The sequence below is a fragment of the Chelonia mydas genome, chromosome 1, assembly GCF_015237465.2.
Source record: "Chelonia mydas isolate rCheMyd1 chromosome 1, rCheMyd1.pri.v2, whole genome shotgun sequence".
In the NCBI taxonomy this organism is placed as follows: Eukaryota; Metazoa; Chordata; order Testudines; family Cheloniidae; genus Chelonia; species Chelonia mydas.
In genome coordinates, this window is record NC_057849.1 from 51,964,087 (window position 1) to 51,986,175 (window position 22,089).

At 41.9% G+C, this 22,089-nt stretch overlaps 1 protein-coding gene across 50 annotated transcripts in view; it reads right to left on the minus strand.

The window, feature by feature from the left end:
• SUPT20H (SPT20 homolog, SAGA complex component) overlaps positions 1-22,089 on the minus strand; it is a 63,101-nt gene that overhangs the window by 38,464 nt on the left and 2,548 nt on the right. For 40 of the 50 annotated variants that reach the window (XR_006286542.1, XR_005224332.2, XR_006286544.1 and 37 more), the window contains exons 2-5: positions 20,981-21,077; positions 16,491-16,526; positions 15,077-15,135; positions 14,931-14,997 (exon numbers count right to left, since the gene is read on the minus strand). Coding sequence is in view for 40 of the 50 variants with exons in the window: in XM_037892615.2 (XP_037748543.1) it covers positions 14,931-14,997; positions 15,077-15,135; positions 16,491-16,526; positions 20,981-20,983 (165 nt within the window). In the remaining 10 variants the exon portion in view is untranslated. The remainder of the gene's footprint in view (positions 1-14,930; positions 14,998-15,076; positions 15,136-16,490; positions 16,527-20,980; positions 21,078-22,089) is intronic. The other 10 variants (XM_043532108.1, XM_043532136.1, XM_043532073.1 and 7 more) reach the window with 2 other exon arrangements.

Genomic DNA, 22,089 nt, shown 5'->3' on the forward strand with positions numbered 1-22,089 from the left:
ATAAGAAGATATTGTTGACATCAGGTTCACATTATCCATTCTGGATTGAACTATTTAAATCAACTTTTGAAGCATAAAGTGAGAGTGAGTTTGCAATATGAACTGGTGCTTGTAAGTACAAGATTTCAGAATCAGTTCCAGTAAAAACATCAATTTCTCCATTGAGCTGGCTGCTAGGAATGCTGGCTCAGGACTGGCCGTAGTGGGCCCGCTGGCTGCTGCTAGGATGTATGTGCCAGATTTGGGGGTGATAAGTCCTTTTCTGTTTTCCCCTGCCTACCTCCACTTGGCACTCAGCAAGAGTAGAGAGTAAGAGCTTCATGTTTGGCCCAAGTGTGAGGGGCCAGTTACAGCAGCAAGCAAGAGGTAGAGAGTGGTTTCTTTTCCCTCCCCTGTCTTTTGCTGGGGCCCAATAACTACTACATACTATAAAGGACAGCTAGCCTTTTTCTGTCTCAAATCAGATCTAGGACAGGGGTTCTCAAACTGGGGGTCTGAACCCCTCAGGGGGTCGCAAAGTTATTACATGGGGGATCGCGAGCTGTCAGCCTCTATGCCAAACAGCATTTATAGTGGGGTTAAATATATAAAAAAATGTTTTTAATTTATGGGGGGGGGGTCACACTCAGAGACTTTCTATGTTAAAGGGTTCAGAGTAGCAGCCGTGTTAGTTTGTATTCGCAAAAAGAAAAGGAGTACTTGTGGCACCTTAGAGACTAATGTATGGTCACACCCATTGTTTCATGTTCTCTATGTATATAAATCTCCCAACTGTATTTTCCACTGAATGCATCCGATGAAGTGAGCTGTAGCTCACGAAAGCTTATGCTCAAATAAATTTGTTAGCCTCTAAGGTGCCACAAGTACTCCTGTTCTTTTTATGTTAAAGAGGTCACCAGTACAAAAGTTTGAGAACTGCTGATCTAGGAGAAGTGGTGTTTATTTTTCCTATCCCTGTATTTTTGTACGTCTGTATTTCTCCTATCCCTGCCTAACAGTAAAGCATTCAGTCAAGTATTTTATTAGCCCACCGGAACATCACTTGGAGAGAAATAAGATTAATTCCAAGATTATGTGTTACTCTTCTTCTCCTGGACCCAAACTTATATTGTTTAAATTTACACTGTCAAAGTTTATTTTTATGACTGATCATCTCTCTTAACATGGCTAAAGTGAATGTTTCTGAAAAGCTGCTCTTGCTGCTTATCAGTTGTCACGTTGTTTGGTAGTACACAAATATGGAAAAATGCCACTACCATCCCTCTGAGGTCATGTTTCATTTTTTTCTTGGGCTGATAGTCACAGCTTTACAGAGACCAGCTGGTACAATTACCATAACTAGAAGCTATTTCTGAAACACAAGCCTACCACTTCACACCAAACACAGGCAAACGCCATCATCAACATTTTAGTTTCAGTAACGGGCCTAAAAATTCCTCTCTCTCTTTCAGTTTATCACGTTTAGAAAAATCTTTATATAAAGCCCAGCAAATTCATACCTGATTCTACTGGCAACAGAAATTAATAGCATAGGATGATCTGCCCTGAATAGATGTATAGTTATGTCATCCTCTGGACATACCACAATTTTAGTCCTGTCACTTTCTCAGCCTTGAAGACTAACCTTTTTTAGTGTCAAAAACCAAATGGCCTACTCTGTTCCAGAGCTGATTAGTATGATGAATGAGAGAGAGAGGGCTGCATTATTTTCAGCAATCTGTTTTGTAGTTATATAAGTCAAAGAGACTGGCTCATCACTTTCTAATTTCATAGAGCAAAGGGCCTCCTAACCCCATGTTATCTTCTATACAAAAGCGCAGTCTCACTGATCCATCCGCAAACATTTTTTGGATGGCTTATTATATACAAGATTTTAAAAACTTTATTAATACATGTTATTCCAGCAATCATAATACTCAGCACTTATACAGCATTCTGAAACATAAATTATGCCTCATACAATGCCCGTGAATTTTTATATCCCTTCTACAGAAAGATAAGGGAGAGCGGGCAATTTGCCTACAGTCACACAAGTGAGTAACAGAAAGATGAGAATCCAACAGTTCTGATACATTTTTTTGTGACATTGCAGAAGACATTATGCAAAAGATGAATTCATACCAACACAACTAATGAAGTGCTCCAATTAAAATAATATGTAAGTATTAACATATTTAAAGAGGTAAGGGGGACAGAACACAGAAAGGTTTCAGAGTAACAGCCGTGTTAGTCTGTATTCGCAAAAAGAAAAGGAGGACTTGTGGCACCTTAGAGACTAACAAATTTATTTGAGCATAAGCTTTCGTGAGCTACAGCTCAGAAAACCATAAGAGCATTTTTGTTTAAAAACTGATTCCTCACAAGGGCTGTGCTTTGACCTATATCTCATAATAACTGAGAACAGCATAATTAGGACAGAAAGCAATTTATAGGCCAGGACCTTTTCCAGGATTATAAACACTTATGGAATTCTTTTATACACTATGTATTTAAAAGTACTTCATTCAGGACAAGTAGTTAATAATTTGTTTCCATTTTAATTATTTGACACGATTGTTTTATTTCTTCACATGGTGACAGAGATTTTCTTCTGTTCATGCAATGGAAGCCTGAAGTCTTCACACAGCATCTTCCTTCCCGAAAATAAGTCACTTGTGTTGCTCTATATGAAGTCTACAGTTCCGGGGGGGGAAAATGGCTCAAAGTAGCTAAACCGAGAAGTTTGGAATTCTCCCTTGAGTACATTTTAACTGGTTTTCCAATCTTGAAGAGACAACATGTCCAGAGACATTATAACAATATAGCATATATGCTCTAGTTCATCCACAAATTATTGGGCTGAATATAGGAATTAGTGAGTAACAGTCAGTGTTATGCAGGAGATTAGACTAAAATTTCCCTTCTAGTCTTGAAAACTACTGATCAAAATGGCAGAAGAGTTTTATTTAGAGTTTTTATTTTCCTAACGTAATCAAGATCTGATTAATTATCCACAGACTATGAAGCATCCAGCGGCTATTTAGCATGGTAAATATGTATCTATTAATTACCTTTAACACTTCACTATAATATGCAGATTAGCAGAAGTTTAAAAGGCTAAGTCTGTTTTCAAAGTTTAACTTATTCTTGTTTTTATAAGGAATTGCCTGTGCAGTAGAGATCCACCACTTCTAAAAAACCATTAACATTTCTGTTTGGACATTAAGAGTGATCTCATTCCCTTCTCCGCAATTTCCTGCCAATAGTTACAAGAATAGGCTTAGTCCCATTCTTCCTGAGGGAGACCACCTCTGAACCAAACAGTCACTCTTTAAAGATTAACCACAAAATTAGTGCTATGTCCTATGCTTCTAAGATTGTATAAAGACTGCTTCAAATTCCTGCATTTATTTGCCTTGGATTCTTTTTGGATTGGACTTTTTTTTGTTTTAGTCATTAGAAATAGCAGGTCATGGTTTCTCTTCTGGAGGGACTTCAAATGATTTTTTCAGTGACCCTTGTGGCCCTTCTAACCTGATGATTCTATGACTTGGGAACAATAGTTAGAGATCATAGAAGCTAACAGAACCAAGAAGTTGAAGCTTCAGACCCAGCCCCATAGACAATAGGGGAGGAAAAAATTGGACCAAATTAAGCCTTACTAAAAGAGAGCACTACTCACACAGACTGCAGTTACAGTTGTGCTTGCTTCCCCCAGAGCTTAATTTGGTGTGTGGAATGTCAAATGCTAAGGAAAAAAGAGACAGGCTTTAATATTCTTAATTTAGGACTTCTTAAATGTTGAGGCTGCCTACATGTATAATAAAGGAACAGTATTTGACAAACTGTTTTAGTTTTATAGCTAATCTTGAAGCTAAATTTTCTAAGAATAAACTCAAAATAAATGCTATGGACTGAACAAAATTTGCCAGATTACTAGAGTTAAATTAGGGGGAATATATTTTCACACATACAGTCTTGTAACCAACTGTATTCTCATCCAACTTCTTCCTCATGCTAACAGTAGTTCATAATTTAATAGCCAGATAAGCAGGCATTGAGAGTGAACTTCTAATCACAGAACACTGTCTAGCCCTGTATCATGTTCATTGCAGCAACAGATCTGCCTACACCAAGCAAGCATATCATTTCTTAGATTCCAAGGCCAGAAGGGACCACTGTGATCATGGAGTCTGACCTTCTGTACAACACAGGTCATAAAACATCCCCTGAATAATTCCTAGAGCATAGCTTTTAGAAAACATCAATCTTGATTTAGACATCAGTAATGAAGAATCCACCACAACCCTTGGTAAATTGTTCCAATGGTAATTTATCTTCACAGTCAAATTCACACTTTATTTCCAGTGTGATTTGTCTAGCTGCAACTTCCAGCCACTGGATCATATTATACTTTTCTCTGATTGACTGATGTCAGGCTGAGAGGCTTAAATTACCTTAGTCATGCCGTTTAACCTTTGTAAATATTGGCATAAGATTAACTTTTTCCAGTCTTCTGGAACTTCCATAGTACTCCCAACACTTATTGAAAAATCAACATTAACAGTCCAGCAAATGTTTTTGAGTCCAGGCAGCTCTTTTAAAACACTGGCATTCACTTATCTGGACCCACTGATCTAAAAAAAGTCTAAGTTTAATGCTTTCAAGGACAAGCATTGCAGATAATTGTGGCTCAGTGTTATTTGTTCCTGCAGCAGTTCAGTTTGTCTCCATTTACCAGCCTGTTTTTTAGTAGGATAGGGAAGTGCATCCAGCGAAAGAGGTCCTTCCAACCTCTGCTACTGTTATGACACCTCCCTCACAGCTCCTGCATTAGCTCCTAAAAGCAGCTCAATAGCCTGGAAGCTGTTTTTTTGGTTTACCATGTTTGTACCTAGTATTACATTGAACTTCATGTTAGAAGCTAAGACTTATTCAAATTATTTTCAATAACTAACCCTGTGCCCCACCTAAGGCGTGAAATGCTTTCACAATTGCATAAGGGTAAGTTGCCAGGAGGCTCCCTTCTATAGATAGGTTCTGGGCCTACAAGATCGGCCTGCATTATAAACAATGTCATCTCAGGGCTGTGGTGATCCTGGGATTTTTACTTATAGGCCTGATCTTCCAGCCTACATACAATTCAGCATGAGAGGGGACTGTGGTCTTAGGCCCAGTTTTGAAGATAAACTAAATATTCTATCTTATGATTCTTCTAGGGTTCAGACACAGGAGTGCTGAAGGCCAAAGTCTATAGGAGATGTGGACAAACTACAGACTGCGGGACCGTCCTGCCCGGCCCTCGAGCCCCTGGCCCATCCCCTGCTGTCCCCACTCCTCCGCAGCCTCAGTTCACTGTGCCACCCGTGCTCTGGCCCGCCGCTCCTGCCAGGCGGCGCGGTGGCGTGGTTGGCTCCGGGCGGAGGGGCTGTGAGCTCCTGCCGCTGTGAGTGGCACAGTAAGGGGGCGAGGAGAGGGGGGCGCGGTTGGATAGGCGTGGGAGTCCTGGGGGGCCTGTTGGAGGGCAGGGGTGTGGATAGGGGTCGGGGCAGTCAGGGGACAGGAAGCGGGGGGGGTTGGATAGGGGGTAGGGTCCCCGGGGTGGTTAGGGGCAGGGGACCGCAGGAGGGGGCGGTCAGGGGACAAGGAGCACAGGGGCTTGGATGGGTTGGGGGTTCTGAGGAGGGCAGTCAGCGGGGGGGAAGTGGGAGGGGGCCAGGCTGTCTGGGGAGGCACAGCCTTCCCTACCCGGCCCTCCATACAGTTTCGCAACCCCAGTGTGGCCCTCAGGGCCAAAAGTTTGCCCACCCCTGGTCTAGAGGGAGCAAACTGCTCAGCCTGTTCTCTCCCTGCCACATCTGAAGCAGCAGCTCACCAGAAGACAATACTAGTCCTTGAGAGGAGGCAGAGAAAAAGAGGACAGTGGTGGTGGGAGAAGCACAAAAGATTAAGTAAAGAAAGCATTTGCTTGGAGATAGGGTGGTCCCTCAACTAATGTAATAGTTCTAGGGTCCCCTTGTTCCTGATTGGGGTAGGGTTGCCAACTGTCTAATCACACACACCCAAACACCCTTGTCCCCGCCCCCTGCTCTGCCCTGTCCTGAGGCCCCGCCCACTCAATCTCCCTTACTCTGTTGCTTGCTCTCCCCCACCCTCTGTTACTTTCACCGGGTTGGGGCAGGGGGTTGGGGTGTGGGCTCTGGGTTGGGGCCGAAGGGTTTGGAGTGTGGGAGGGGGCTCCAGGTTGAACCTGGGGCTGGGGTGCAGGAGTGTGTGTGGGGTGCAAGCTCTGGAAGAGAGAGTTTGGGTGCAGGAGGGGGCTCAGAGCTGCAGCAGGGGATTGGGGTGCGGGAGGGGGTGTGGGCGCCAACCAGGAGGTACTTACCTCAGGCAGCAGCGCAGGGAGCTAAGGAGGCTCCCTGCCTACCCTAACTCTGCGCAGCTCCCAGAAGCGACCGTCATGTCCAGTCCCCAGGGGGTGGGGGAGGGGCAGGGGGCTCCGCACACTCCCGCGCCTCCAAGCGCTGCCCTGCAGTTCCCATTGGATGCAGTTCCCGGCCAATGGGAGCTGTGGAGTCGGCGCTGGAGGTGGGGGCAGTGCACTGAGACAACCCCCCCCGGTCCCACTCCACAAGGGCCGCAGGGATGAGCTGGCTGTTTCTGGGAGCGGCACAGGGCCAGGGGTGGCAGGGAACCTGACTTAGTCCCCTGTGCCACCTGAGTTTTAGTGCTTAAAATCTCCTGGGTTGGCTTCAGTAGCCTCCAGAAGATAGGGCCTGATTCCGGGAGACCCCTGGCAAAACTGGGAGGGTTGGCAACCCTAGATTGGGGCCACTTCTGCACGATTATTGTACAGACACATAGTAGGGGGCCACCATGAATCAAAAAGTGTGTAAATTGAGGGAGACAAGATAAAGGAAAACAAAATAGGTGCTGAGTGACTTTACCAATACAACACCATCATACATTCTTAGTGATACCACATAGCATTATGGGATGCTTTTACCCCTGGTCTATGAAATTAACTCCAACCACTACCCCTTCCTCAATATCTTCATTAATCTGGAAAAGGGAGTAAAAATATTATAAATGAAGTTTGCAGATACTAAACCAGGAGAGTTGCAAACATTGCTGAGGACCAAGAAACACACAGGACCAAGAGTGGTTCGGAAACTGGGTAGAAAATAACGTAGAAAGATACAAGCAGTACTTCTGGAGAGAATATCAAATATTCATCAAAAAAAGAGAAAAGTCAATCCTGACTGGAAAACCTAGATGTGATAACAAACAACATGTTAGACCTGAACTGACAATGCAATATGTCCGGGGACGTACTAATGCAAACTGGTTTCCCAACATCTCTTGCCCTTTCCCCTTCAATCATTTGGCCCCTGCTGCACCACCTGCCCTTTGAGCCAAATGTGAGGAGTGGCATGAGCGCCTTCCAGCTACTGGAACACACTAGATCATGCAACACCTTGGCCACTCATAGTAGTCCAATGAATTAAGGCTGGCAGGTTGTGCATGGAACTGTGGAAGTTCCTGAAGCCAGCATCATGACTGTAGTGAGATAAAGATGTTGTCCAACCAGTCAGTCAGTTATGTTGCAACTGGGTTTCAATATAGCCTGTTGCAGGTGCTGTAGTCTCCAATTAAGCTTTCCTAGTAAACAGGCATTAGTAATTGTGCAGGAAAGTGGCCTATTTATATGACTCCCCTGAAGCCCTCCTCTTCTCTCCCCAAAGTAAAAGAAAATTCAATTTTTGCATAATTTATGCTTGCAAACTTATTTCCTGGATAGTACATCCAAGATCTCTGGATAAGCACACAGGATTAGCAGAAACATCCAGCTAAGCCTATCAGAAGCATAATAATAAACACTGCTATTTAAAAATTGTTGTAATTAGCAACATGAACACACCACTGAGCATTACTCTTGGTGCTTCTAGTTCAGGGGTTCTCAAACAGGGGGTCAGGACCCCTCAGAGGTTGCAAGGTTATTACATGGGGGGGGTCACGAGCTGTCAGCCTCCACCCCCAAACCCTACTTTGCATCCAGCATTTATAATGGCGTTAAATATATTTTAAAAAGTGTTTTTAATTTATAAGGGGGGGAGGTCGCACTCAGAGGCTTGCTATGTGAAAGTGGTCACCAATACAAAAGTTTGAGAACTACTGTTCTAGTTACTTTCCAAGTCTTTAGTACATCTGCTTCCAAACACTCTTGCATTGTTCATATTTTGAAGGTTATTTTTCAGTCAGAAAGGCCAGAAATAAACAAACATTTTTAAAATGAAAACTTCAGTTTTGTAGAAAACATGAGACCAATGATCTATAGATACAGTGTGCAGAAATTCCATATATGTCCATAGCGTGGGAACTAGAAGTGTGGGGGCCCTCCTCCTGGAGTCACGGCCCTGAACCAGGCTCCAGCTCTACCGGGTGGTGCGAACAGGTGTAAAGGGGGGTGGGCGCAACTCCCCCACTCTAAAAAGTATTCCAACACCACTCTATACGTCTCTAATTAGAAATATATAATACCAGAGATTTTGAGCGAACACTCCAGTAACAGGCAGACAAAGTCTTTGTTGCAGTGTGTTCGGAGCTGCCCCATGTTCATATATATTTTTGGTATGAGATACGCATAGGGATAAAGCCTTGAAAGTTCATATCCTTCACATATGGTGCCATTTCCTGCTAGAGGAAACATGGGGAAAAAAGCGAGAGGACCTAAAGCCTAAGTATGAGCGGCGTGAATTTTTTTTGGTAGAATGTCCTAGAAAACCGAGTTAGAAGATTTCCCCTCAGCCAAAGGGTTAAGATAAGTATAGTCAAAGAGACAACATATGCACTAAACTCCTGAGTTCCACCAAATACAGCCATTTTATAGTTCAGATTTCCTAGCATAAACCAAAAAGAAAAGGAGTACTTGTGGCACCTTAGAGACTAACAAATTTATTTGAGCATAAGCTTTCATGAGCTACAGTTCACTGTTGCATCCGATGAAGTGAGCTGTAGCTCACGAAAGCTTATGCTCAAATAAATTTGTTAGTCTCTAAGGTGCCACAAGTACTCCTTTTCTTTTTGCGAATCCAGACTAACACAGCTGCTACTCTGAAACCTAGTATAAACCAGGCACAGTGTACACAGGTAGATCCAGGAAAAAATAAATAAAAAGACAATCAAGTTGTCCTTGGAAAACTCATAATAAGAAAGAACAGTTGAGTTTTTGAACCCATATGTAAAATAACTAGGACTGTCGGTTAATCGCAGTTAACTCACGCAATTAACACAGAAAAATTAATCGTAATTAAAAAAATTAATCGTGATTAATCAGTTTTAATAGCACTGCTAAATAGAATACCAACTGAAATTAAATATTTTGTTTTTTTACATATTCAAATATATTGATTTCAATTACACAGAATACAAAGAGTACAGTGCCCACTTTATATTTTTTATTCCAAATATTTGCACTGTAAGAGTGATAAAATAAGTTGAATTTTTCAATTCACCTCATACAAGTACTGTAGTGCCATCTCTATCGTGAAAGTGCAATTTACAAATGTAGATTTTTTTTTTGGTTTTGAGTGCAATTATGTAACAAAACAATGTAAAACTTCAGAGCCTATTAGTCCATTCAGTCCTACTTCTTGTTCAGCCAATTGCTAAGACAAACAAGTTTGTTTACAGTTACGGGAAATAATGCTGCCCGCTTATTTACGTCACCTGAAAGTGAGAACAAGCATTCGCATGCCATTTTTGTAGCAGGCACTGGAAGGTATTTATTTGCTAGATATGCTAAACATTCGTATGCCCCTTCATGCTTCAATTACCTTTCCAGAGGACATGCTTCCATGCTGATGGCGCTCATTAAAAAAATCATGCGTTAATAAAATTTGTGAATGAACTCTTTGGGGGAGAACTGCATGTCTCCTGCTCAGTTACCCACATTCTGCCATATATTTCATTTTACAGCAGTCTCAGATGATGACCCAGCACATGTTGTTCATTTCAAGAACACTTTCGCTGCAGATTTGACAAAACGCAAAGAAGATACCAATGTGAGATTTCTAAAGATAGCTACAGCACTCAATCCAAGGTTTAAGAATCTGAAGCGTCTTCCAAAATCCGAGAAGGATGAGGTGTGGAGCATGCTTTCAGAAGTCTTAAAAGAGCAACACTCCGATGCAGAAACAACAGAACCCGAACCACCAAAATAAATAAATAAATAAATAAATATCAACCTTCTGCTGGTGGCATCTGACTCAGATAATGAAAATGAACATACGTTGGTCCACACTACTTTGGATCATTATCGAGCAGAACCCGTCATCAGCATGGACGCATGTCTCCTGGAATGGTGGTTGAAGATGAAGGGATATACAACTCTTTAGCGCATCTGGCATTTACATATCTTGCAACACCAGCTCCAACAGTGCCATGCCTATATCTGTTCTCATTTTCAGGTGATACTGTAAACAAGAAGCAGGCAGCACAGGACTTGGTGGTGATGGGGGACTTCAACTACCGAGACATCTGTTGGGAAAACAACACATCAGGGCACAGATTATCCAATAAGTTCTTGGAATGTATTGGAGACAATTTTTTATTTCAGAAGGTGGAGAAAGCTACTGGGGGAGGCTGTTCTAGATTTGATTTTGACAAATAGGAAGAAACTGGTTGAGAATTTGAAAGTGGAAGGCAGCTTGGGTGAAAGTGATCATGTAATACTAAGAGTTCATGATTCTAAGGAATGGCAGGAGGGAGAACAGCAAAATAAAGACAATAAATTTCAAGAAGGAAGACTTTAGCAAATTAAGGGAATTGGTAGGTAACATCCCATGGTAAGCAAGTCTAAGGGGAAAAACAGTTGGCAGTTTTTTCAAAGAGACATTATTAAGGGCACAAGAGGAAACTATCCCACTGCATAGGAAAGATAGCAAGTATGGCTCAACCAGATCTTCAGTGACCTACAAATCAAAAGAAGAGTCCTACAAAAAGTGGAAACTAAGTCAAATTACAAAGGATAAATATAAAGAAATAACACAAGTATGTAGGGACAAAATTAGAAAGGCCAAGGCACAAAACGAGATCAAAATAGCCAGAGATATAAAGGGTAACAAGAAAACATTCTACAAATATATTAGAAGCAAGAGGAAGACCAAGGACAGGGTAGGCCCGTTACTCAATTTGGTGGGGAGAATAACAATAGAAAATGTGAAAATGGCAGAGGTACTTAATGACTTCTTTGTTTCAGTTTTCACCAAGAAGGTTGGTGGTGATTTGGACATCTAACGTAGTGAATGCCAGTGAAAATGAGGTAGGAACAGAAGAGGCTAAAATAGGGAAAGAACAAGTTAAAAATTACTTGGAAAAATTAGATGTCTTCAAAAGCCACCAGGGCCTGATGAAATGCATCCTAGGATACTCAAGGAGCTGACTGAGGAGATATCTGAGCCGTTAGCGATTATCTTTGAAAAGTCATGGAAGATGGGAGAGATTCCAGAAGACTGCAAAAGGGCAAATATAGTGCCCATCTATAAAAAAGGGAAATAAGAACAACCCAGGAAATTACAGACCAGTCAGCTTAACTTCTGTACCCAGAAAGAAAATGGAGCAAATAATTAAGCAATCAATTTGCAAACATCTAGAAGATAATAAAGTGATAAGTATTTGTTTTTGTCAAATCCATGCTGACTGTTAGTGTCAAACCAACCTGATACCTGTCAAAGAAAGCTAACAAGCCTTGTGGATAGAGGGTAAGCGGTAGATGTGGTATATCTCGACTTTAATAAAGCTTTTGATACTGTCTCACATGACCATCTCATAAACAAACTAGCAAAATGCAACCTAGATGGAGCTACTATAAGGTGGGTGCAAAACTGGTTGGAAAATCGTTCCCAGAGAGTAGTTATCAATGGTTCACAGTCGTACTGAAAGGGAATAACGAGTGGGGTCTCGCAGGGATCAGTTCTGGGTCCGGTTCTGTTTAATATCTTCATCAATGATTTAGATAATGGCAGATGATACCAAGCTGGGAGGGGTTGCAAGTGCTTTGGAGGATAGGATGAAAATTCAAAATGATCTGGACAAACTGGAGAAACGGTCTGAAGTAAATAGGATGAAATTCAATAAAGACAAATTCAAAGTACTCTATTTAGGGAGGAACTATCAGTTGCACACGTACAAAATGGGAAATGACTGCCAAGGAAGGAGTACTGCGGAAAGGGATCTGGGGGGTCATAATGGATCACAAGCTAAATATGAGTCAACAGTGTAATGTGGTTGCAAAAAAAGCAAACATCATTCTGGGATGTATTAGCAGGAGCGTTATAAGCAAGACACGAGAAGTATTTCTTCTGCTCTTACTCCGCTTTGATTAAGCTTCAACTGGAGTATCGTGTCCAGTTCTGGGCACCACAGTTCAGGAAGGATGTGGACAAATTGGAGAGTATCTAGAGAAGAGCCACAAAAATGATTAAAGGTCTAGAAAACAAGACCTATGAGGGAAGATTGAAAAAAATTGGGTTTGATTAGTTTGGAAAAGAGAACACTGAGAGGGGACATAACAGTTTTCAAGTCTGTAAAAGGTTGCTACAAGGAGGAGGAAGAAAAATTGTTTTTCTTAACCTCTGATGATAAAACAAGAAGCAATGGGCTCAAATTGCAGCAAGGGAGTTTTAGTTTGGATATTAGGAAAAACTTCCTAACTGTCAGGGTGGTTAAGCACTGGAATAAATTGCCTAGGGAGATTGTGGAATCTCCATCATTGGAGATTTTTAAGAGCAGGTTGGACTGGACTAGATAACCTCTCGAGGTCCCTTCCAGTGCTATGATTCTATGATCTGGCCCAAATTGAACCCATATTAATCTTCCAGATGAATATTAATTAATAATAAGTTAAAGAGAATACTGCACTCTCTCTTGGAAGCGATAGAGACTTTTTCCCAAAAAAACCTCCATGGCAGACATTTACCAATAAAAATCTAATCCTTCCAAGCCTACCAATGTAGTATTTGGCACATCCATATTTGATGGCAACACCTTACTGAAGTTGATAAGTGTAGAGGTAGAGATGGTTTCCAACATTATCTTCCCATTAAGTGAAAATATCTTCCAAAGGTCCCGACCAACATCCTGTACTGTGGAGATCCATTACTGAAAATAAGGTCAGAATGTCTACTCCAATACCCAGCATTTTAATTTAGTGAATTAGGGCACTAAACAGAGCTTCATGGTCTAAATTATCTTCTAAATAAAAAATAATCCCCTCTGTATTCTTAAGGACCTGGAGTTTACAACTGTATTCCTGGTTGTAATCCTTCACTTCATTTCACCACTTGTGATGCATCTTAATAGCTGGATAAACACAGGTTTGCTGAGTGCCTTCCTCTTTTGCCACACTTGGATTATACAGTTGATTTCTACTTGAATCCTCCATGATGGTTCAGTCTACTGATCAACCTTCTCAAAAGCTCCTCCCTACCTAGCTTCCAGCTATCACAACCTACCTGATTCCCCCCTCCCACAAACATTAGAATTCATCTCCATGCTGCTGGACCACCCCATCCTTCCCATCAAGGTTAAGCCTCATACCTTCTTCTACATATTCAGCCCTACTCTCTCGCAAGTGGGCAAGAGCACCAGTGCCGTCCTAGCTTTCTAGGAAATTAGTATACTTACAGCAAAACAAACCACCAACAAAAACCTACTGCTGCCTGCCTTATTGCCATAATCCTCCTAATTTCCTCTAGATCCCCTAACTAGCTCCTGCAACTAACCTAATCCTCCTCCTCCTCTCCCTGCTGCTAAAACCCAATTCACCCAGCCCACTGCCTTGATGAAATTAAAGTTGTGACTAATGTGCAGGTGAGGAGAATAAAATGGCATCTGTATTCACTAGAATTTGTGATGCCAAATAATCTCTATTACAATCAGCACTCAAAACCACAAAACCAATGCCTGATAGTGGCTAATCAAAACGACAGCAATTCAGTGACTGGCATATATACACCATTCCTACAGTTTCTCCCTCTCCTCAACCCCCAACAATAGGTTTGTTTTGATTTTTTGTTTTGTTTTTTAAATGAGTGGTGTTGAAGTAGGTTCCCTTTGCTATTTTTAGCAGACATGCCAAGGGAAGTACATTTTAGTGTACTGACATTTCATCCATGGCCTTTAAGCCTTAAATTGGTCAGATGAGGCTCTTCTCTTAGGTTTGAAAAAGACTTCACAATATTTGACAACAATGCAGCAGTTATCCCAGGAACAAGATGGCAATTTAAAATAGAAGACAGTCAAGTCTACTTCTTCACTAGTAGCCAAGGTAAGCAGAAACGACATTGCAGGTCCTTTGAAGGCAGTGACATTAATAGGACCGTACTCTGGGTACAAACACTGGCCCTGAACATGCTCTCACTAATTTTGATGGTATAGGTTCTAGCACTAACTCTCAGATATCTCAGTAAGTCCCAGACACTGAGGCTCCTACTGTATTGATACTATTATTGTTTTGATACTATTATTACAGTGAACTTGTTAGACACTTTTGTGCTTCTCTGGTACTCTGTTGGATAGCAAAGTAGCTCATTTACGATAAAGGGGGCACACCACAGCACCAGGGTAGTAGCCATTTATTTTCTCTGGCTGAAATTCTATTTTGGCTTCTTTTAAATTACACTAGAGTAACTGATTAATAGGACTGGTCCAATAACTATTCTATTTCATACTGAACTGAAAAGACATCTTGTAAACCTAGTCTGTACAAATAACGTGCGATTTCTAGGCTATTCATTAGCTCAGATGTATGTGCTGCAGTCAAAAGATTTCTGCAAATCTCTTGTGCCATTTGCTGCTGTCTCCTCTTTGTTAAAGAGCCTGCTAAACTTGCTTATTTACCTATTTAGAGATTGCACTGAATGGCTGCTTAACAAATAAATTCCACTTACCTTTATCTCAGGCTCTTTTTCACATTCTTCTATATACAAGTCATATAGCTTTTGAAATACAGATTTTCTGAAATTAAGGAAAATGTTAACATAAAAATTGTGTTAAATCAATACAATAAAAAGTTAAATATTGAAATATTTGCTACCTTCCACTGGATAAATATTTTCGTTTGGGAGGTCTCTGACGGGCACTTTCAATGACATACTGCAAGAGAAAGGTGCATGCAACTCAACAGTTCTATCAACGTACAAGTTACTTTAAGAGCCTTAATATCATTAAAGCAAATTTAGGTTACAGTAGTTATTCTGTGTTACACAGACAACAACAACATGTCAAACCATAGTTCTTTAAACAGAGTAAATACTCTCACTTCTAAAGTGGTCTGTAGGAATGATAGTTACAAAGGAGTGCTTAATTCCAACCACCAGCTAACAAAGGAGTTATTTCATAGCTAAAATTAAAACAAAGTGGTATGTTTCATGATTCTCACTATTACAGTTAAGAAGTAGTTTCTGAAGTCTATGACACTTCATGCCAACATTTTATATTTACAGTAACAAAACCTTAAAGAAACCTGAAATTTCACTGTATTTGAACCAAGACAATTGCAACATTCAGATATAATGCTGTTGCCCTGGTACAGCTCTCTATCTTTGAACACAGCCAACTGTGTTTTAGAAGGCCTACTTTGTTCCTGTGTTTCTCTAACATTTTTTAGAAAAAAGAAAAGGAGTACTTGTGGCTCCTTAGAGATTAACAAAATTATTTGAGCATAAGCTTTTGTGAGCTTATGAAGTGAGTCCCATGAAGTGAGCTGTAGCTCATGAAAGCTTATGCTCAAATAAATTTGTTAAGTCTCTAAGGTGCCACAAGTACTCCTTTCCTTTTTGCAAATACAGACTAACACGGCTGCTACTCTGAAACCATTTTTTAGAAAGTAGGTTAATTCTAAACAAATGCAAGATGCGTACAATATTTTAATAAATGTTAGTTAAGACACTCTCAGGTCAAATTTAGCCCTTGATTTAGCTTTTACATAGACAAGTTTCACAAAATCCAAAGTCTGGAGGAAACATTTCCATTCTCGACAAAGTGCTGATTGATCATTTGGTTTATTTTAAATAGAGACAGGTTCTCCCTCTTCCCCCCCCCCCCCCACAATAGTTTGAATTTAGTATTATATAGTGTAGGAGAACCTGCGTATGAAAAAAATGACTGATATATTCTTTGTTGGCTGTGGTATGACTGAAGTTGCTCACACTAGGTTTATGTAGACTATATGAATAGCAGCCTTGTAGGATTCTACTTGACCAGGCTACATAATTGTTTTAAAAACAGGAAAATAAAGTCTTAAATGTTTTCATCGTGGGAAAGACCAAGCAAGTAGATTGTGTGCATGGGTTGGTAGTTTTAGTGACAATTTTGCAAAGCTAGTGTTCTATACATAGTTTATACAAAAACACCTTCATGTAATATAAATGCACAAAATGTAAACAGACATTTAAATTTAAGCCTGATATATTATTTATATATCAATAGGCAACTTAGCTACTCCTTACCTCTGCACGATCCAATGCCAGTTCTAAAGCTTGTTGCTGCAAAAATTATAAACAGCTTTCTTAGAAAATGTGTTAACTGATGAAAACCTTGTACTGTAACAATCACCCCAAACTCTATGACTAGGACTCAAAGTAGTATTAGTTTGTTATTTTTACAGGACTAGCTGATCAAATGTACGATTCTTTGGCATGTACAGAATTCTACCAATAAATTCAGCACTCTGTTGAACTGCATTAACAGTAATTAACTCCACTACAGGATTTGTGTAGATATGACTGGATTATTAAATGTTAGAAGGACAGTGATGCTGAACTGTAAGGTGGGCAATACCAAGTTTTAACTAAAACTAAATTTTTTAAAAATTGAGAAAAAATGGGTAGGCAAGACTATTCTTTGCCCTCACCCTGGCTGCCAATGCAACGTCTTTCAGCACAACTGCCCGCTTGCATCTATTGCATCAGGAAGAGTAGCACTAGTGGGATAAAGGATGTATGCGTGTGAGAAAGACTTAGTAACAACTAACTGTAAAGTAGAGTTGTCTTGAAGAAACGGATCAAAGCCCACAGCCACTGATACCAAAGAGTATGCATTAAAGTAGGTCATCTTCCTATGAGATGGGAAATGAAGACCCAAACCTCCAACACTCAAACTTATTACATTACACTTCTCCCATCAACATGGAGACACTAAGCAGAAGTGGTCTAGGCCCCTTCCCCAGACATACAAGCAGCTATTTGGTCAAAAACTGAGCTTTGGCAGAGTTTCTCCTCAAAGATTCCCTTTGAGGTGGGCTGAAAAGTATGTCTGAGCCCATGACTGCATACTGAACTCAAAGTCCTGCAAATTGTTCATAACATCTGATAGCAGAATTCACTGGATAATACTTACTGTAGCGGATTTACAGAATCATAAAAATGTAGGGCTGGAAGGGACCTCAAGAAGTCATAGCAACCCTAGACCATCCCTAACAGATGTTTGTCCAACTTGTTTTTTAAAAGCTTTCAATGATGGGGACTCCATGACCACCCTTGGAAGCCTATTCCAGAGCTTAACTACTCTTATAATTAGGAAAATTTTCCTAATATCTAACCTAAGTCACCCTTGCTGCAGATTAAGCTCCTTACTTCTTGTTCTACACTCAGAGGACATGAAGAGCAATTGATCACTGTCCTCTTTATAACAGCCCTTAACATATGGGAAGACTTATCAGTTTGTCCCTCAGTCTTCTTTTCTCAAGACTAAACATTCCCAGTTTTTTCAACCTGTCCTTGTAGGTCAGGTTTTCTAAACCTTTTATATTTCTGTTGCTCTCCTGTGGACTCTTTCCAATTTGTTCACATACTTCCTAAATTGTGGTACACAGAATTGGACACAGTTCTCCAGCTGGAGCCTCACCAGTCCCGAGTAGAGTGGGACAATTATCTCCTGTGTCGTACATACAACACTCCTGTGAATATATCTCAGAATCACATTAGTCTTTTTTGCAGCTGCAGCACACTGATGACTCGTATTCAGTTAGTGGTTCCCTAGAACCCTCCGATCCTTTTCAGCAATGCTATAACCTAGACAGTTATTCCCCATTTTGTAGTTGTGCATTAGGAAGGAAAAAATCAAAGAGAAGTACTTTGCACTTGTCTTTACGGAATTTAATCTTTTTCAATTCGGACCAATTCTCCAATTGGTCAAGGTCATTTTGATTTTTAAGCCTGTCCTCCAAAGTGCTTGCAACCCCTCCCAGCTTGGTATAATCTGCAAATTTTGTAAGCATACTCTCTACTCCATTATCCACATCATTAATGGAAAATATTGACTAGTACCAGACTCAGGACTGGTGCTTGAGACCCCCCATTAGATACACACTCCCAATTTGACAGCAAACCATTGATAACTATTCTGAGTACAGTTTTTCAGCCAGATGTGCACCCAGATTATAGTAATTTCTTCTAGACTACATTTCCCTAGTTTGCTTATGAGAATTTCATGTGGAATAGTGTCAAAAACCTTACTAAAAATCAAGGTACATCATCTCTACTGCTTCCCCCCTACCAGTAGGTCAGTAATCCAATCAAGGAAGGAAATTAAGATGGTTTTGCATGATTTGTTCTTGACAAATCCATGCCAACACCTCTATTCCCCTATTATCCTCCAGGTGTTTAAAAATTGATTTTTAATAATTTGCTCCAGTATCTTTCTAGGTGTTGAAGTCAGGCTGACTGGTCTATAATTCCCCGGGTCTTCCTTGTTCCCCTTTTTCAAGATAGGTACTATGTTTGCCCTTACTTCTCCGATCCTCCAAGAGGTCTCAAAGATAACTGCTCATGATTCCAAGATTGCTTCAGCTAGTGCCATAAGTGAGCTAGGATGAACTTTATCAAGCCCTGCTGAGTTGAATACATCTAAATATTCTTTACCCTGCTCCTTCCCTGTTTTGGCTTGCATTCATTCCCCTCACTGCGAATATTAATTATGTTGAATACCTGCTCATCATTAATTCTTTTAGTGAAGTCTGAAGCAAAACATGAATTAAGCACTTCAGCTTTCTTGATGCCATCAGTTATTAGCTCTTCTTCCTAGGGCCGGATTAACATTTTGTGGGCCCCCCACGGTGGCCCCACTCTGCCCAGCCCAAAGCAAGAGCACTCTTTACAAAGTGGCAGATGCCAGACACACACTGGTCCACCCGGTGCTGCGAGCGTGCCCCTTCCCCTTGGGGGTGGTCCTGCACCACATTGCCCCCGCCTTGTCCCCCAATCCTCTATGCCCAGTGTCCGTCCCTGCCACCTACCCGCTCCCACAGATCCCTATGGACAGAATCCCCTGCTGAGATCCCTCACAGATCCCTGCGCTCAGCGCCCTTTTGACCCACTATGCCCAGCGCTCCCCTACCGAGATACCCCACCACCACAATTGCACAGTGCCCTGCACATCACCACCCCCTGCCCACAGAGCTCACCACTACTCAGTGCCCCAACACACAGACCACCCCACCTTCCAGTGCCCCCCCCCATCCCATCTATGCCCAACACCCAAAACACATAACCCCTTCCACCCCCCACTACTCAGTGCCCCCCCCAAAGAGACCCACTTCCCCGCACCCTGTCCCTTGTTTGCACTTACTGGCCCCGCCTGGAGGTGACCGTGTCCACCGGGCTCAGCCGGCAGCGCGGGGATCACTATGGCCCCTCTGGAGTGGCACCATCAGCCAGGCTGGAGCAGGAGTGGGGCCTGCCTGGGCCGGGCTCACTCAGGACACCACTTGCCTGGCAGGGCCTAGCTGAGCCCCCCGCACTACCCTCTCCACCCCTATTAGCTGAGACCAGCCTGGCCTTTGCACTGGTCCAAGGCAGCTCAGCTCCAGTGAGGTGGGCAGGGTCCCACAGGTGGTGGGCAGCAGAGACCACTTGGAGCTGAAGCTGCACTGGAGATCAGGGTAGACCCCCAAGATGAGACCCCCGAGAGCCTGCCCAGGCTGGCTGGGGCCAGCAGCCATGCCCAGTCTGCATGGCAGAGCCCGGCTGCTGGGCGGCAAGCTCCCTACAGGTGAGCGGGACCTGCTGGCTGGTAGCTGCTCACACAGCAAGACCTGGGTGCTGGACTGCCCCAGGTCAGAGGCCAGACCTGGCTGTGTGGATGGGTTAGAAGGGTCCACCATGGGCCCTTTCCCAGTGTGGGCCTGGTGGCATTTTGTATCTGTGCAGGGCTCTAAAAATACTCTCTCTCTCAAGTCCCAGGGAAGAATGTCCATATAAGTTCCCTCCAGAGCTGAGCAAACATATGATTTCATCATGTTAGTGCAGTGCACAGGAAGAGAAACTGGCTAGAGACAGAGTGCTGTAAAAGATAAAATACTTCCCCCCACCTAATCTTTCAGTGACAGTAACCTTAGAAATTACTTGTAACAATAGTAAGTATGAAGTTTTCAGATAGAAGCCTGACTTTCAAACTGATGCTGTGCCTTTCAACTGTGGAAACCACTGCTACAAAACATTGAGACAGAAAGTAACAGGATTCAAGATATTTAGACATTAAGTATTTATATGAATAATACAGAGTGTTATACTTTTTAGGATAGACGTGCATAAGGGAGATCAATCCACAGGCTTTTAGGTATAACTCATCCACTGACTGCTTGACATTAAGAAAATGCCCTATAGGCATGTTACTGCCTAACTGCCCACTATAGATATGTGAGTAGGGCTTACACATTCCTCTGAATCATCTAGTACTGACCACTGTTGGAGACAAGACACAAGAATGGATTTATATGACAATTCCTATATTCTACCAGCAGTGACTAAATGATTTAGGCGCAGCATTCCCAACTCCACAGAGAGCCCCACCATCAACTAGAGACTGTTAGAGTGTTAAGTCACATTTCTGAGGATTTCAGAGACACAAAGGACTTTTCCTTCTCCACCTTCATCTGCCAAATACCCACCACCCTAAAGGCAAAAGAGTTATGAAAAACATGACGTGAATTGTATCTTACCATTGTAGTTGAAGCCAGGTGTTCAAATGGCAGATGAAATATTTAGGAGTTTTGGTGCAGTAGGCAAACAGTCATATTTTTAGGGTCACACGAGGTACTGTAAAGTTGGGAGGAAAGAAATACAATCACCAACTGTGTTAAACAAGCACTATAATTATTTAAACTGGACGTTTTAATGGCAGATTATATTGATTTATATAGCATCTTTCATCCACTAATACAGAAGTCACCACTGAATACTGTTATCCTGCAAGTGAAGCATAGCCATTCTACCTCAACACCACTAGCCAGGAGAAGGAAAATAAACTTAATCAAAAGAAATTACAGGGCCAAATGCCATGACATACCTGTGAGGTCTTGGCAGAATATCAATATCACCAATGTCTCTGATAGGTACAGTAAAATTGAATATTTAATGACATTAATGACAGGTTTCAGAGTAACAGCCGTGTTAGTCTGTATTCGTAAAAAGAAAAGGAGTACTTGTGGCACCTTAGAGACTAACCAGTTTATTTGAGCATGAGCTTTCGTGAGCTACAGCTCACTTCATCGGATGCATAGCATATCGTGGAAACTGCAGAAGACATTATATACACACAGAGACCATGAAACAAAACTTCCTCCCACCCCACTCCCCCGCTGGCAACAGCTTATCTAAAGTGATCATCAAGTAGAGCCATTTCCAGCACAAATCCAGGTTTTCTCACCCTTCCCCCCCCCCCCCCCCCACACACACACATACAAACTCACTCTCCTGCTGGCAACAGCCCATCCCCCTTTGAAACCCCTCTTTATAATGCGCATGATAATCAAGGTGGGTCACCTCCAGCACTAATCCAGGTTTTCTCACCCCCCCCCCCCAACACCCCCCCCTCCAAAAACCACACACACAAACTCATTCTCCTGCTGGCAACAGCTCATCTTACAATGTGCACAGCAATAATCCAAGTTTAACCAGAACGTCTTGGGGGGGGGGGGGGGGTTTGCAGGAAAAAAACAAGGGGAGACAGGCTACCTTGCATAATGACTTAGCCACTCCCAGTCTCTATTCAAGCCCAAATTAATAGTATCCAATTTGCAAATGAATTCCAATTCAGCAGTTTCTCGCT